The sequence below is a fragment of the Camellia sinensis genome, chromosome 13 (assembly GCF_055761805.1).
Source record: "Camellia sinensis isolate YWXY chromosome 13, ASM5576180v1, whole genome shotgun sequence".
Lineage (NCBI taxonomy): Eukaryota > Viridiplantae > Streptophyta > Magnoliopsida > Ericales > Theaceae > Camellia > Camellia sinensis.
Window position 1 is genome coordinate 5,754,957 of NC_138973.1, and position 17,324 is coordinate 5,772,280.

General features: G+C 34.3%; 2 protein-coding genes across 2 annotated transcripts; both read left to right on the top strand.

The window, feature by feature from the left end:
* The first annotated feature begins 217 nt into the window (after window positions 1-217).
* Window positions 218-1,165, top strand: LOC145805184 (aspartyl protease family protein At5g10770-like). Its single transcript, XM_082900242.1, has 2 exons — window positions 218-517; window positions 845-1,165. Exons 1-2 carry the CDS (start codon window positions 218-220, stop codon window positions 1,163-1,165), a joined length of 621 nt encoding a protein of 206 aa, XP_082756368.1.
* Window positions 1,166-14,470: 13,305 nt separating this feature from the next.
* LOC114293173 (aspartyl protease family protein At5g10770) lies at window positions 14,471-16,656 on the top strand. Its single transcript, XM_028237207.2, has 2 exons — window positions 14,471-14,745; window positions 15,225-16,656. Exons 1-2 carry the CDS (start codon window positions 14,565-14,567, stop codon window positions 16,424-16,426), a joined length of 1,383 nt encoding a protein of 460 aa, XP_028093008.1. The 5' UTR covers window positions 14,471-14,564; the 3' UTR covers window positions 16,427-16,656.
* The last annotated feature ends 668 nt before the right edge of the window (window positions 16,657-17,324 follow it).

Consider the following 17,324-nt stretch of genomic DNA (forward strand, 5'->3'; position numbering starts at 1 on the left):
AATTAGAGCTGAATGTGGGTGATGACAATCTGTTATTTCAGGTTCTACATTAGGATAAAAAAAGCTTCAAGTGACTTACAGATATGGACCCTGCACACCAATAGGCCATGGGAGGAAAGTTCCAAATTCAACGGAAATTTTCTCGTAAGATAAAATCAGAGTCGGCTCGATTAATGGGAAAACCTCTAATCTTTGTCATACCTAAGACTCCAGACTTATGGTCCCTGTCCACAACTCCACTAGATCTAGCACGTACCTTGTCACCATTGGATTTGGCACCCCAAAGCGCGATTACACGCTTGTCTTTGACACTGGTAGCGACACCACTTGGATGCAATGCAAAACATGCTGGAAATGCTACAAACAAGATGAGCAAATGTTTGATCCATCTCAATCCACTAGTTACCACAATGGTTCATGCAAATCCAACCATAGCAACACTTATGACCAGAAATATGGTGATGGATCATATTCCAATGAAATTCTTGGTTGTGACACACTTACCCTTGACTCTGATGTGATCACTAGCTTTGAATTTGGTTGTGGCTAAGAAAACAGTAAAGGATTCGATGCAGCAGCGAGGATCCTTGGCCTTGGACGAGGAGAGCTTTCATTGATATCACAAACCGTGTCAAAATTTGGAAAATCGTTTGGTTACTGTCTCCCAACCCAACAAAACCCCAACTGCGGATACCTAATGTTTGGGAAACATGCCAAATCTTCGTCCTCCTCTCTAAAATTCACGCCTCTACTACAAAATATTGCAGACAGTCATTCCTTATATTTTGTCAAACTTGTTGGTATAGTTGTAGGGGTAAAGAGGTTGAACGTGTCTCTATTGTAGTTTTTCTCACCTGGAATTGTTGTAGATTCTGGCACTGTCATCACTCGGTTGCCTCAACCCGTGTATCTTGCACTGAGGTCTACATTTCAAGAATCTATGTCAAAGTATCCGTTGGCTCGACCAGTGGAAATATTGGACACATGCTATGACTTGAGTCAGTATCAGAATGTGACATACCCAAATATTTTATTTCATTTTAGAGGAGGGACTGATGTGAGTTTGGATCAATCTGGAATCATGTCAGTACACAAATCAAGTTTTTGCTTGGCATTTGCTGAAATAGAGAGGACTAGTGACTTTACCATTATAGGGAGTACCTAACAACAAGCACTCAATGTTTTTTATGACCTTAAAGGAGGGAAGATAGCATTTGGGACAAAAGGTTGTCACAATTGAGAAGAGAGGGCATGGGTATTGTCTTTTCATGCAATGTTTAGAAACTTCCTGAGTGTTTTTGTAACACCCTCAAAATAAACCCATAAATCATACATTCTAGCCATGCATAAATATAAGAGAATAAAGCATATTTCTATTCGTCAGAGTATTCTTACAAGAGATATTACATGTTGACGATAAAAGTAAATGCCCTATAGGCTTATAACTTTCCAAGTTAACACTTGGGATCAATAATAATAGAGTTTTAACTCTTTACACAAAATAAGCCCCTGGCTTGATATACATGTAATACACAAAATGATCACAAAGTAAGCCTTCAGCTTCTACAACCTCCCAAGCTACATCCTTGGAGGTGGCATATCACCTGCACCTGAAAATGATGTCCCATATAGGGTGAGCCAACGCCCAGTAGAGATATGCTAAACATAACATAAGCAATAACTAAAACATTAGCACTTGATAAATATTTAACTCATATAAACCAACATACAACGTGTTATAGTTCCATGACAAATATATCCATGTTTCATTCTACTTTCCTTTACTTAACCAATTCAATTCATAAACATGGCTCAGAACCTGGCCAAACAATTCAATGAGATTATAACTCACATGAAAATATAACTCACATTAAAACACTTCCATACTTCACAATTCACATGAAAATATAACTCACATTAAAACACTTCCATACTTCAAGTGATACACAGATTTGTTGTATCAGTGAAGTCCATCCTCTATCTCCTCCCAAACAGGTTTGAGGGTCCATCCCCTATCTCCTCTCAAACCATAGAGTACATCCCCTATCTCCTCCCACACAAATTACATATACAATGTATTTAAACACTTATCATATACAATGATCAATCAATACACACATTTTATAACTCATATTAAAACACTTCCATACTTCAAGTGATATACAGATTTGCTGTATCAGTGGAGTCCACCCCTTATTTCCTCCCAAACAGGTTTGAGAGTCCATCCCCCATCTTCTCTAAAACCATAGAGTACATCCCCTATCTCCTCCCACACAAATTACATATACAATGTATTTAAACACTTATCATATACAATGATCAATACACACATTTGCTGTATTATTCCAACCGTCATATTCAATGACATATTCAATATGATTAGTTTCAGTTTTCCCTAATCATCATACAATGTCTACAACAATCAAGACTATCCTCTACCGATAGCCCAAAACAATTATTTCCAAACAGATAATAAATGTGTCAACAGATAAATTATCAACAATTTCAAAGGTGAGTGATTAATCAATCCAACTTCACCATTCATTCTCATAACTTCTCAATTTCATTATTCCCAACCAATTTCATTAACTCATGATAAATGTCATTAATTTCACAAATGACTCAATTAATCCCAACTAAGGTATTTTTCCCTTTTTCTCAATATTGACCCAAAGGTCCAAATATCATCAATAGACCTCAATAACTTCATTTTAAGGCTCAAATACACATACATAGTTCAATGGAACAAAAACCCCTCTTTACACATTTAAAGGTTTGAAACCCTAACTCCCAAACTTTCCCAACTACAACATTAATTCAAAATAACTACAAGTTTATGTCAAAGATCATAAGTATGAGTAGTTATCCCTACCTCAAGCTTAGAAGGGGAAGAAGGAAGAAAAACCCAAAAGTTAACAGAGGAGAAACCAAGCTTTGCTCCGATCAAAAGGAAGCCCTCGACAAGCTCTACACTTTATCTCAAAGGAGCAAGGTGAGTAGAGGTCTTCAAACAAGTAGATCTAAGGATCTTTGAGTGAAAAGTGCCTAGAGAGAGAGAGAAGGTGTTTCACGGTTTAGAGAGAGGAAAGGGAAGAAAAAGTGAGAGAAAAGGTCAAGTGAGGGCCTTTATATAGTACTAGGTCAAAAATAAATATAAGTCCCAAAGTTAACTCAAAATATCTAGTCAAAATATCCTTAAAAAGTAGGCCCAAACCGGTAGAAAAATCTGGGAAAAAGTCACAAGTGTCGACCCTTGCAACAGTGGTGTCGACACCAAAGAGGAAAAAAAAAAATCTGGGAAAGCTTTGACTGCACTGAAGGTGTCGACACCACCCCAGACTAGTGTCTACCCTATCTTCCAGCAACCAACACACAGACAAAAGAGGGTCGACCCTCTCCCAGTCTGGTGTCTACCCTATGTTCCAGCAACCAACACACATACAAAAGAGGGTCGACCCTCTCCCAGTCCGGTGTCTACCCTATGTTCCAGCATCACTTTCAGAACTTCATCAACAGGTAAGGGTCGACCCTAGGAAGGCTGGTGTCGACCCCAGAATGAAATTTCTAAGTCTCCAAGGAACTTTTGACCAGAATAAGTGCGAACAACCAAACCCAACAAGTTTAAATCAATTTGTACTCCTCCAAAACTAAAGTATAACAACACCAAAGGTTCTCAAAATAGAATAAAGGGTCCAAATACATTTACCAAAAGCTTTAAAAGGCACAAGTGCTACAGCTTTGAGTGCAAAAACTATGGTTTGAACCTTCTTAGCAATAACTTCAAGTTATATTTGTGTCAAAATTTCAATTTTATGTGTCGTGCCTATGGTTCTAGTGAACTTTTTCATGTATTTCAAGTTATAATGCTTGTATTTGTCGGTTTATAAAATAAAGTTTTGGTTTCATTGGCATCGTTATACCAAATTCTAGCTTATATGAGTGCCTATGTATATGTGTTTGAAGCATAGTAAGAATTTTGGTATATATATGAGTGTTTATGTGTATGTTTGTGTATAGTTGAACATTTCATTTCTTCTAAAATACCAATCCAAAGTTTTGGTATAGGTCCCTAAAGTAAAATTGGAGTTCTGATTAATCCCCTTACATCTACTAAAGTTTATTCCAACTGATCCTTTGAATTCTTTTAATCCTCCCCTTTAGCACCCGACCAAAATCTAACAATGGCTTCACATAAATGCTTCAAAATGGACACTTAAAACACGACAAAGCATGAACTGGCATGGACATCGACACAGATTTACAACCTGTTTGGATTGGGTGATTTGGAAAGAAAATAAAAGAAATGCATTTCTTTTGCTTAAAGGCATACCTAGCTTATTGTAGAGCTAAGAAGTGCCTCCTTACCCATGTAGCTGTTTAATCAATCTTCGTATAGATCAAATTTCGTACATAATCCAAATAAATCTTTGATACAAACAAAATTCTCAATAAAAATTCTCATTCACAGCATCACATTAAGCTACACAAATGGCTGCTTCCCATTCAAATTTCTCAGATAATCCACATAAATATTTAATTCAAAAAAATTCTCACAAAATCTCAAAAAAAAATGATGATTCACAACATCATGTTATGTCTACCACTCATTCAAATGTGTCACAAAATCCACATCACAATTGAATTTGCTCGTAACACCCATATCATGCAGTATGTAATAGAAGGGGGTTTAGGTGAAAGGTGGATTAAGATTACATTATAGTTTCTTTAGGGATAAAGAAGAATTTCATATATAACGTCTTCGCCTTTCAAGTGTTTGACCGAATGAGTGGAAGATAGTTCAAAAAAAGGTCTGGAATTGTTTGGACACAATATAAAAACACTTTAACAAATCGAATCGAGTCTCATTGTTGTCAAATGTACTTTTTGTAACACACTCAATTTAGTCATTCAATAGAGCGGGATTTGTGTATATTCTTAAAAAAAAAAAAAAAAAAAAAAAAAAAAAAAAAAAAAAAAAAAAAAATCGAGGAAGGGGTGGGGTAAAATGTATTTTTAAATTAGGGTTAATTACTTCAAAATCCCTCACTATTATTAAATATCATTTTAACTATCTATAAATTTGTATATTTTGACCCCTCAACTATAAAAATATATAAATTCACCCGCCTCTAGACCCTTTTCAGACCACATTCAAAAGGGATGTATTGAACAATTTTCTTTGTTGAGGGATCAATATGTACATGTTCATAAATGAAAAAGAAAAGTAATATTCACTAATAATCAAGAGAATTTTGATATTTTTTAAATAGAAATTGCTATACATATATATATATATTATTTATAAAAGTAGCCTATCCTAATTGATGTTTCATTTATTTCAATCATACTACCATAATATATGGAGAACAAAAAAAATTATTTTGATATTAAATAGTAACAAAAATTATGAAGTACTAAAAAAAGAATATGAAAATCAAATAAATGTAAAATATTTTTAAATGAGCCAGAATATATTGTTGTTGTGTTGTTGTAAGTATTAAATAACAAATAATTTCCATTTCGTTGCAATTAAAGCAAAAGATTAGAGTACTAACATAAATTACACTTTCTTTAAAACATAATTAGAATCCTTGGTCTCTGAATTTTTTTGTAGCTATAACCTGGCCCGTGTGACAAGAATGAGAAGTTATTAGTTGGTTTAGGGTAATGCCATGTGGCACTCTACATGCATTAAGATTAGTGGAGGGGTGTGGCTTACGATTTTTGTATTGAGTGATTGGAGAACATGAGGAAACATGGGAGTTTGTAATTGGCCTGGGCTATGGTCACGTGGTGACCCAAGACCAATCAATAATTTTTCGAAAGGATTAGGCACAGTAGGGGTTAAAACATGATTTTCAAAAGCTTTTAATTAGGGTCATTCTGTCAAATTACAAAAATTATAACTCCTCATTAAAAATAAATAAAACAGAAGGTAGCCATCTACCCCAAACAAAAAAGCCCTAGCCGCGAGGAGAAAGAAGAAGGGGCAATCACCATGACTGAGTAGAGAGAGAAGAGTTACGCCTTCTTATGTATATATATATACTAGGCCATGGAGGGTCATGGTTCGGTACTCGCCCCTAATGGACTTTCAAAATAGTATAAAGTTTGATTTAGAACTGGATAGAGAGAGATCGAATTGAAAGTAGCAAATTCACATGAAGGTAGAGTTTGAGTTGAAAGTAAGAGTACACAAAAGAAAAACACTTTAATAGAATTCACAAATTTAGAATTGCTTTGTTAGTTTTCAAAATAGTAGAGTTTGAGTCAAAAGTGGATGGAGAGAGTTCGAATAGAAAGTAGTAAATTCACAAGATGGTAGAATTTGAGTTAAAAGAAAGAGTACACAAAAGAAAAACACTTTAATCAAGTTTAGAATAAAGATAAGATCTTTACCAAGACAATTTCATTAAGGCCATGATTGATTGGGGGTTTGGGAGAGTGGATTGGATTACTAATCTGTAGAACCCACCAAACTCTTGTTTGGATATAACAAAATGTCATAGGATTAGTAGTGTAGGAGACTTTGTAATCCCCCTCTATAGGGGGATTAGCTTGAGTGAATTTTAGGTGGGATTAAGAAAATAGTGAGGAGATTGAGTCTATTTTATATAATTTTTTTTTTTTTTACCAAGTGCACATATTTGTTTTAGTTTTTTTTTAATATAGAAATAATTTATTTATTTATTTTATATAAAAATAATTTAACAATCCTATCAGTAATCATTTTCCATACTATCATCAAAACAAATACAAACAAACACACTTTTACTTATTTCTCTCACTAACAATCCATACATTAACAATCTATTCATTAACAATCTTCTCACTAATAATCTCATTTAACTTAATCCACCAAACAAACGTAGGCTAAAGGAATTCTTAATTTAACAAAAGACAAAGTAGAGAGCATTTGTCAGAATAAAGTGGATGGCATTTTCGGTAGAAGGGTACATAAAAACAACCCATACTTAAATAGGGTGTGGTTCTTAAAAGAGCATTTCAAACGTTTCTTTTTCTTTTTTTGGTTTGTTTCCCATCAAATTTAAGTAAAAATTTGAGTAAAAGCTTTATTTGATGTCGCGTGTTTCAACTGAAAATTTTGAATTTTCATCAAAATATTGGTTGACCAGGAGGATGACCTAGCGGATCTTTGGTCGGTTTGGTGTAAATTGACCACAATTTGTAGGACAATTTTGTAAGAAAGAGATTGTCTGGAAAGATATCTGGGAGGATGTTGGGGCGGACGTCTGATCCAACAATCACCTACAACTTTGATAAAATGCTCCACGCATCCTCAATTTGATGAAAAATTTAAAACATCCTCAATTACATATTAGTTTGATGTTTTGATTGAAGCACAAAAATTGAAATTTTTTCATCAAATTTACATTTGATGAAAGAAAAGAGTAAACGTCGGAGACACTCTTAGTATAGACATATAAGAAAAATTCTACTTACACTGCTAATTTAATTAATTATTTATTTTTTTCATTTTTCTTTTATTTTATAATAATTCTTTTATTACCTTCACTTCATCACTAACCTTTATTTAGGAATCATATACATATATGTGTGCATGTATTCTCCTATGACATGTTATGCATTGCTTTGATGTAACAAGAGAAAAATTCTCGTTTCCATAAGAGCGGCGATTCAGATGATGATGAAAAGGATGATTGTAAGAGACGGCATTAGGTGATTCTAAGTGGTGTACTATGATCTATGAAGTAAATGATTGTGCATTTCAGTAACTATAATCTAATGCATCCTGTTCAAGTTGGTGGAAAACCAGATCTTGTAATTAGAAGCAATTGGATTTTTCTATTTCAAGCCTAACTGCTAACTGTTGAATTTCAGGTTGTTGTGCTACATCTAACACAATTTTACTTTTTTTTTTTTTTTGATCAGCGAAGAAAAATTTCATTTAATCAGCATGAAATTAAAGGTACAGGAAGAAGACATGCATCGAGAGAGATTCGGAAGTATAAAAATACCCCTACTACTGCTACTCGCAATCCTACAACCAACCCCTAAGCCTCTCGATTTTTTTTTTTTTAAATAAAGTTAAGCAGAACTTAACTAGAAAATTAAAATACATGAATCTTCACAAAATCCACCCACCAAAACCCCCAAACCAAACTAGAAAACTAAACCAACAACCACAGTTACCCGAACTGAAAACCCAACTAATCTGCAACCCAAAATAATGACCACCTACAGCTACTACCCAGGCCTAAGCTGCTCCACACCCACCTGCTACACACCACCAGCTACAGACGCCCACCTGCACCCCGCTTCTCTTCTGTGCACCTCTGCACCGAGACATCACCATGACAACTCCATGGCTGAACAACTCCTCTGCAACCTCAAAGCCGAACACCATGGCTGGACATCTCTACGCTGCTACAACTCCCCTGCGCACCACCTACACACCCACAAAACACCCACCAGGTTTTCTTCTTAACACACACCCAGCACCCACGAGCACCCACGCCAAAAGCCTCAGCAGCAGCCTACACCCCTGGTGCTTCCAAACTCCATAGCCACCAAGACTTCTGCCAAACTCCACACCCACCGAACACCGACCACCCGCTGGGACACCACCAAACATTGGTAGAATTTCACCCCTCAAACTCTCACTCGAGGAGGAGCGCTCGAGTGAACACCGGAAAGAGCTGAATCGCCTACGAACCAGAGTGCACCCCTCAAGCTCCCACTCGCCAAAAGCGCTCGAATGAAAAACCTGGACTCCCCTGATGAATCTGATGCAACGGCAAGGTTGAAATAACCTGGACTCCCCTGATGAATCAGATGCAACGGCAACGGAAGACAAACCCGAACAGCACCTGAAGACAAACCCTGCACGACCCCCTACTCACCAAAGAACACCCCCGCTGCAGCAAAAAACACACCAAGGTGGGAAGATGGAAGACTCAAGTTTATTGAAAGGAAAAAACTAACAAGACCGCCGCCGAAACAAACTAGGCCAGCCGACCGCCATAGCCAAAGGCGGCGGCCGGCCAGCCCAAAGAAGAGGCCGGGGAAGGAGGTTTTTAGAGAGAGAAGAGGGAGATCACATTTCCCAAAAATAAGGTTTATGGATAATTATATGAAGTGGTATTTTGTGCAGTAACGATGTTATGTGTATCAAACAATATATATACCTTTTTCTATGAAGAGTTGGCGATCTCTTGCTGCTGATACCGCCACAGTGTTGCTAAAACTAAAATCATCTAACACAATTTTACTTACTTGCAATTGTTAATTTGGTGTCTAAAGTTAGAAGAATAGTGTTGTGTTTTGAAATAAATAATAAATTAATTAAGAAAAAGAAAAAAAAAATAAATGGGCCAATTAATCAAAAGGTATTAGATTGCTTTTGTAATTTTCAAGTGACTTAAACCTTCGGAAGTTCGAACATAGTTGGATTGAAGATAATTTTGTGCTAGATCTAAGCATTCGAAAGTAGAGAGTGATATATATATATATATATATATATAATCTATATATAGGCTTCATTTGAAAAGTTAGTTATTTTAGTAGGCTATTTTAGTAGGCTAAAATATTTGTATTTGAGAAGAAGATTGATTTTTTTTTTTTGTAGTTGGATGTGATGTTTGTGAGAGAAAAAATAAAATGATTATGGGTTTTATGTGACATTTTATTTTATTGATTATTTTAGTCTATTTTGTCTTTTTGTGAATTCTCCCCCCTCCCTCCCACCCAAAAAAAAAAAAAAAAAAAAAAAACTAATTTTTAACTTCCTAAACACCTCCATAGATTGATGTGCCATTTTGCAATCTCTTCATTTACAATGAAAACACTTGCCATTTGTTTTCATAATTTTACAAATGTTATTGTCATATCATTTTACATCATTCTTGATAAGAATTATGTGTAAAATTTTTGTAAGCATTTCATTTTGTGATTCTTTATACTATTTTGCTTTGTCAAGAATTATATTTTTTGTTAAATTAAATAGATTAAAACTTTTTTTTATCGCATTTCATGTTAGTATTTTTTGATATTTTCACTATTCATTTTTGTTGCATCTATATTCATTTTTGTTTTTTAGTCTATTTTTCTGTCAACGTATGTCAACTTGTTTTCAATTGGTATTACTCTTACCATTTCACGAATGTATTGATTTTTAATTTTAATTTTCTTGCACTTCTATCCAACTCTTTTTATCTAAGCAATACTCATTTTATAGGCGTGCTATTGCCTGGTTTTTCAATTTTTAGTGAATCGCTAACTTTATAATTGTTTTATTATGAATTCAAAATTAACATGTAGAAATAAATATATAATACATATAAAAGATAAAATTTTATAAAATTTATTGATGGGTCTACTGTTAATTATTTACATATATATTGACCTGTTTGGCAAGTGTGGTTTTGGGTTTTTTTTTTTTTTTTTTTTTTTTTTTTTTTTTTTTTTGGGGGGGGGGGTTAAAATTCATAAAAAGACAAAATAGACTAAAATAGACAATAAGGTAAAATATCACATCCCATTATAATTTTACTTTTTCCCTCACAAACATTACATTCAGCTGTAAAAAAATATAACTATTTTCCCAAATATAAAAAATTTAGCCTATTAAAATAGCCAAAAATTAAAATAGTCTATTAAAATAGCTAACTTCCCAAATAAGGCCATTGTGTATGTATGTATGTATGTATGTATTTTATTATTTATTTGTTTTTATTTTTTTTGGGGGGGATCATTATTGGGTGTTTTGAAAACTTGGCTAAAAGTTAAAATTGGCTTTTAACCTATTTTGAGTCACATGATCTCATTTATTTTTTTATACATTTTAAAAAAAAAATCAAAAATTATTAAAAAGTCAATTTTTACCCAATTTTTCAAAACAAACTTATTTATTATTGAACTTTCTTTTTTGACAAGTGTAGAGAACTTCATTTCATTCCATGGGCAATCATACAAAGGAGAAAACAGAAAATTTTTATAATCTGACACACATATAAAGATATAATCATTATGCACCAAACTTATTGTTTTCATATTCTTCTTTTACACACTAGATATTATGATCAATACGTTAGAAATAAAATGGATCACCCAAAAATTAGAGGGATTGAAAGAGGGAAGAGAAATTCTCAACTCTCAAATATTTCGATTCCACTTATTTAAAATATGGAAAATGTTTGAGAGCCACAATTTTTGTGGCTATAATGGCTCAAAACTGCCAAAACGACGTCGTTTTGGGTGCAAAACATGCCAAAACCATTGTGGCCACAAAAATTGTGGCCCTCTAGCATTGTTGTTAAAATATTTAGGTACATGAGTTATTTATAGTCTGTAATAAATAAGCCAAGAGACAAATACATCTTTTACATCCAATGTATCATAAATGAATCTTCTTAGATACATTCATCCTAGGAATACACGAATTTCAAAAATACATGAACTTTGACAATATATGAATAAAATATAAATAGATACTTCTAGAAAATGTGTAAATTAATTGAATTAAAATCATGTTCATTATTTCAACACACCTTTAGACTTGAATTTACTAACTCCGAGCAAGGTCCGAAACTTGGTGAAGTCTTCATATTTGAATGACTTTGTGAATATGTCAGCAATTGTTCATGAGATTTCATAAACTTGAGTTGTACCTCCTTCTTCGCAATGCGTTCTCTAACAAAATGATATCTCGTATCAATGTGTTTACTTCGATCATGAAACACCAAGTTCTTGGCCAAGGCAATTGTTGACTGGTTATCAACCAAGATCTCCGTCGCTTCCTCTTGTGCAAATTGCAAATCCTTCATCAAATTCCTCAACCAAATTGCATGATAAGTGCATGATGTAGCAGCAACGTACTCAGTAGGGGTGTAAATTTGACCCGGCTCGGCCCATGTCGGGCCTTGCAAGCTCCTGTCAAAATTTGAGCCGAGCTAGACCGGACCCAAGCCAAGGCCCAGGGGTATTCGGGCCTTAGGCGAGCTGACCCGGTGGGCTTGGGCCTAGCCTCGAGCTTGGGCGGGCCTGACTATATTTTTTTATTTGTTAAAATTTTTTCTATCAAAAATTTATTATTTCCTACTAAAAAAGACACTGGGTCTTGGGCGGGTCGGGCCTTGAGTGGGCCTTAAACGAGTCGATGGGTTGGCCCACGGGTCGGGCCAGGCGGCCCGGGCCCACGGGTTTCAAAATGATGGCCCAGGCCTAGCCCGAGCCCAAACGGACTCACCCTGAACTGCGGACGGGTTTCGGGCCGCCCACGGGCCGCGGATCATTTTTACACTCATGGTACTCAGCTTCACAAGTAGAAAGTGCTATTATTGGTTCTATTTTTATTTTATTTTATTTGTTTTTAAACTTCTTTGTATGAAGTGAATTTTATTAATTTTTATTTTTTTTAAAAACTGTTTCAATTGTTAAAAATCCTTATTTTGAGTTATTTTTATTTAAATCCTAACGCGTTAGGATTTTTTATGGAAATTAATCATTAAGTTGCTTGAGATTAACTCACTAAATTGAGTAAATTTATAATTTTACTCTTAAGGATATGACACATGCAACTTATTTGTATATTTTTCATAAAAAAATACTAACAATTGTAATAAATTAAAACAAATGGATACAAAATCATAAATTTAAAATTAAAATTTAGAGACTACTGATATAATTTATTTTTTATTACTAAACTAGTGTTTGGGACCAATGGGAGGGAGCTGTGAGAAGGAGCCAAGGACTAGTATTCCAATTTCTACAACGGAATTTGTACTCCTCGAAGTCTTCTTGTTTTTTTTGATACAAGTCAAAGTCCACGTCACGTCGCATTTGAAAGAAGACTCATCACGGGTCATGCACTTCCTGTTTTTTTTTTTTTTTTTCGACGCCTGCAATTTACGTAAGTAGTTTCGAAAATCATGCAAAATGTTCAATTCACATCAATTCAACAAATTTTGAGCAGAGTTCGTGATTGTGGTTCCAAGAAAGTTAATAACACTTGGTAAAAATTAAATATAAAATTTAGAAAGAACGCACTTCTAAATCTCAAATTGCACCCATTAAATCAATTTCTCATAATTTAGTCATGCATTTTCTTTTACGCTCACACATTTCAATCATCATATTCCATACAGCTATCTTATCTAAGCTATAATAATAATAAAAGCAATGCTACATTTCCCAAATTTGGTGTTGCCTAAATTGTCTAAATTTGTTCATTTCGATCGTCTGGCAGATCGACCAATTGGTCATCCAGTCAATTGTCTAGATAATAGGGTGACGACCATGGAAGATGAGGGTGAAGCCGATCGTCCGAGCATCATTTGGGAGGTCATCAGGGCAGTCGTTTGATTGGTACAAATTCAAATGATTCGGGTGACAGCAAATTCGGCCAATAAATCATTTCACTAATAATAGAAGTCATAATTTAATCATAAAATTCAACACAAATTTTTGTACATGGAGGATATATTTAGCCTTCGGAAAAGAAGAGTTAATTTTGCTTGATTTTAAGACTTTTTGGTTAATTTAATCTGGCTAAATTAATTTCGTTTGGAATTTTTTTTGGCTTTTTTTGGTTTGGATGCAATAGTTGTGAAAGAAAAAATGAAATGATTATGGTTTGAATATGACATTTTATCTCATTGATTAAATTAGCTTATTTTGTCTTTTTTGTACATATTTAGTTATTTTAGCTCTTTTCAAACGAGGCCTTAGTGGACTTCTGTTTTCTATATATATATATATATATATTGATTAGTGACGTGAATAGAATTATAGTTCAACTTTTTACTTTCAATCAAAATTTATTTTTGATTTATCATTTCTTAATTTTTACCCAAAATTTTTTAACACTAGGTAATGAAAGAACCACGTTGAAGGTTTTTAACTTTCACGTAAATTTCTAATGATGGATTGAGAACAAATAGGGGATTAAAGTAATACTTAGGTAAATGTTCAAGGCTAAAAACAATAATTTACTCCAAAACATTTTATCAAACTTTCGGCAACTACTTTTTTATTTTTCTATTGACGAAAATCAGTAATTAATTATTAGATTAGTACATGAGAGAATCACGAGGTCATCATCAGTACACAAAGATCAATTTTACATTTAGAAGAATAATATAAAAACTAACAAATCATACAAACTATTCTTACTCATGAATTGCCCATCTCGTTCATATTATTTCATTGTATGTCACTTATGTGTATAATAAAAATTAGTATGATTTGTTACTTGGTGAATTTTGAATTAAATGGCTTTACTTGGAGGGGATAAAATTTATCACAAAGTTCAAATAAGAAGAATTAAAAAAAATATAAATGAAAATAAAATCATTTTTTTATTATAAATTTGAAGTCCTTTCGATTTTAATGTGAACAAAATATCATTTAGAGGAGACTTAGACTTGGTCAAGTCTTTTGGTCCCTAAGGAATGCATGGCCTAATTCTATAAATTATGATTCACAATAACCAAGTGAGAATATAAGGCATACTCTCACTCAAGTAACCATTCTAGTAGTGTGCGTGTCTAGATTTCCTAAATTTATTTTATGTTATTTTGTATATGGCTCTTTTCAATCCACTTTCCGTGAACAACCATCTTCTATCCTTCGTTTTCTTTTTGTTTTCCTTGTGCTATTTGAAGGAGGCTCATGTTTATGGAGCAAGAGGAGTCGATAAGCCCTACCATGAGGTTCCTGTCAAGTCTCTTGAGCCAAATCCAAATTGCACTCAATCCACCACCAGTATACCTCTCTCCTCCTATAACTCTACTTACTTATTACATAAAGAAAATTGTAAAGATTAAATTTGTAGATATAACAATGGCATTTTTGAAATAATAAGTTATTTTGATGGATCTTTTGATCTAAAATGAATGTATCTGCTAAATCACTATGTATAGATTTTATTTATAATTTTTGTTGTTTCTATATTCTTCATTATTAGAAGAACCTGCATGAATTGGCTCGCTTCATTGGATGATTTCTCTTCACAATTGTCTTTTTCATTTTCCTTTCCTTTTTTTTCCTTTAAAGAAACTTGAAGAGTAGTTTCAGTTTGAAGTTTTGCTTTCCTTCACCTTAGAAAAATATAATGTGAACTGATTTCAGTACGAACATATATAGGTCTATGCATGATTGTTTTACAACATATACCTAAGAAGATGTTTAATATATAATCATAATTAGAGCTGAATGTGGTTGATGACAATCTGTTATTTCAGGTTCTACATTAAGATCAAAAAAGCTTCAAGTGACTTATAGATATGGACCCTGCTCACCAATAGGCCATGGGAGGAAAGGTCCAAATTTAGCAAAAATTTTCTCGCAGGATAAAAGCAGAGTCGACTCGATTAATGGGAAAACCTCTAATCTTTATCATACCCAAGACTCCAGACTTATGGTCCCTGTCCACAACTCCACCGGATCTAGCACGTACGTTGTCACCGTTGGATTTGGCACCCCAAAGCACAATTACACGCTCATCTTTGACACTGGCAGCGACACCACTTGGATGCAATGCAAACCATGCCCCAAACCCAATTGCTACAAACAAGACGAGCAAATGTTTGATCCATCTCAATCCACTAGTTATCACAATGGTTCATGCAAATCCAACCATGGCAGCACTTATGACGCGAAATATGGTGATGGATCATATTCCAAAGGATTTCTTGGTTGTGACACACTTACCCTTGACTCTGATGTGATCAGCAACTTTGTATTTGGTTGTGGCAGAGAAAACAGTGATGGATTCGGTGCCGCAGCTGGGATACTTGGCCTTGGACGAGGAGAGCTTTCATTGATATCACAAACGGCCTCGAAATTTGGGAAATCGTTTGGTTACTGTCTCCCAACCCCACAAAACCCCAACAGCGGATACTTATTGTTTGGGAAACATGCAAAATCTTCATCATCCTCTCTAAAATTCACGCCCCTACAAAATCCTGCAAAGTATCCTTCCTTCTATTTTGTCAAACTTGTTGATATAACTGTAGGGACAAAGAGGTTGAACATGTCTCCATTGCTGTCTTCCTCACCTGGAACTGTTGTAGATTCTGGCACTATCATCACTCGGTTGCCTCAACCCGTATATGTTGCACTGAGGTCTGCATTTCAAAAATCAATGTCAAAGTATCCGTTGGCTCCACGAGTGGAAATATTGGACACATGCTATGACTTGAGTCAGTATCAGAAAGTGACATACCCAAATATTTTGTTCCATTTTGAAGGAGGGACTGATGTGAGTTTGGATCAATCTGGAATTATGTCAGGAAACAAATCAAGTTTTTGCTTGGCATTTGCTGCAAAAGATATGACTAGCGACTTTACCATTATAGGGAGTACCCAACAACAAGCACTCAATGTTTTTTATGACCTTAAAGGAGGGAAGATAGGATTTGGGACAAAAGGTTGTCACAATTGAGAAGAGAGGGCATGGATATTGCCTTTTCATGCAATGTTTAGAAACTTTTTTGAGTGTTTTAAGTGCAAAAACTATGGTTTGAACCTTCTTAGCAATAACTTCAAGTTACATTTGTATCGAAATTTCAATTTTATGTATTGTGCCTATGGTTCTAGTGAACTTTTTAATGTATTTCAAGTTATAATGCTTGTATTTGTAGGTTATAAAATAAGGTTCTGGTTTTATTGGCATTGTTGTACCCAATTCTGGCTTATATGAGTGTCTCTGTGCATGTGTTTGAAGCATAGTAAGAATTTTAGTATATATACGAGTATTTATGTGTATGTCTGTGTAGAGTATAGTAAGAATTTTGGTATATATACGAGTGTTTATGTGTATTTGTGTGTAGAGTATAGTTGAACGTTTCATTTCTTTTAAAATACCAATCCAATGTTTCGGTATAGGTCTCTAAAGTAAAATTGGAGTTCTCATTAATCCACTTACATCTACTAAAGTTGTTACCAACTGATCCATTGAATTCTTTTAATCCTCCCCTTTAGCACCCCACCAAAATCTAACAATGGCTTCACATAAATGCTTCAAAAGGGACACTTACAACAAGACATAGCATGAACTGGCATAGACATCAACACAGATATACAGCCTGTTTGGATTGGGTGATTTGGAAAGAAAATAAAAGAAATGCATTTCTTTTGCTTAAAGAAATACCTGGCTTATTGTAGAGCTAAAAAGTGCCTCCTTTCCACCCATTTAGCTGTTTAATCAATCTTCCTATAGATCAAATTTCTTACATAATCCAAATAAATCTTTGATACAAACAAAATTCTCAACAAAAATTCTCATTCATAGCATCACATTAATCCACACAAATGGCTGCTTCCCATTCAAATTTCTCAGA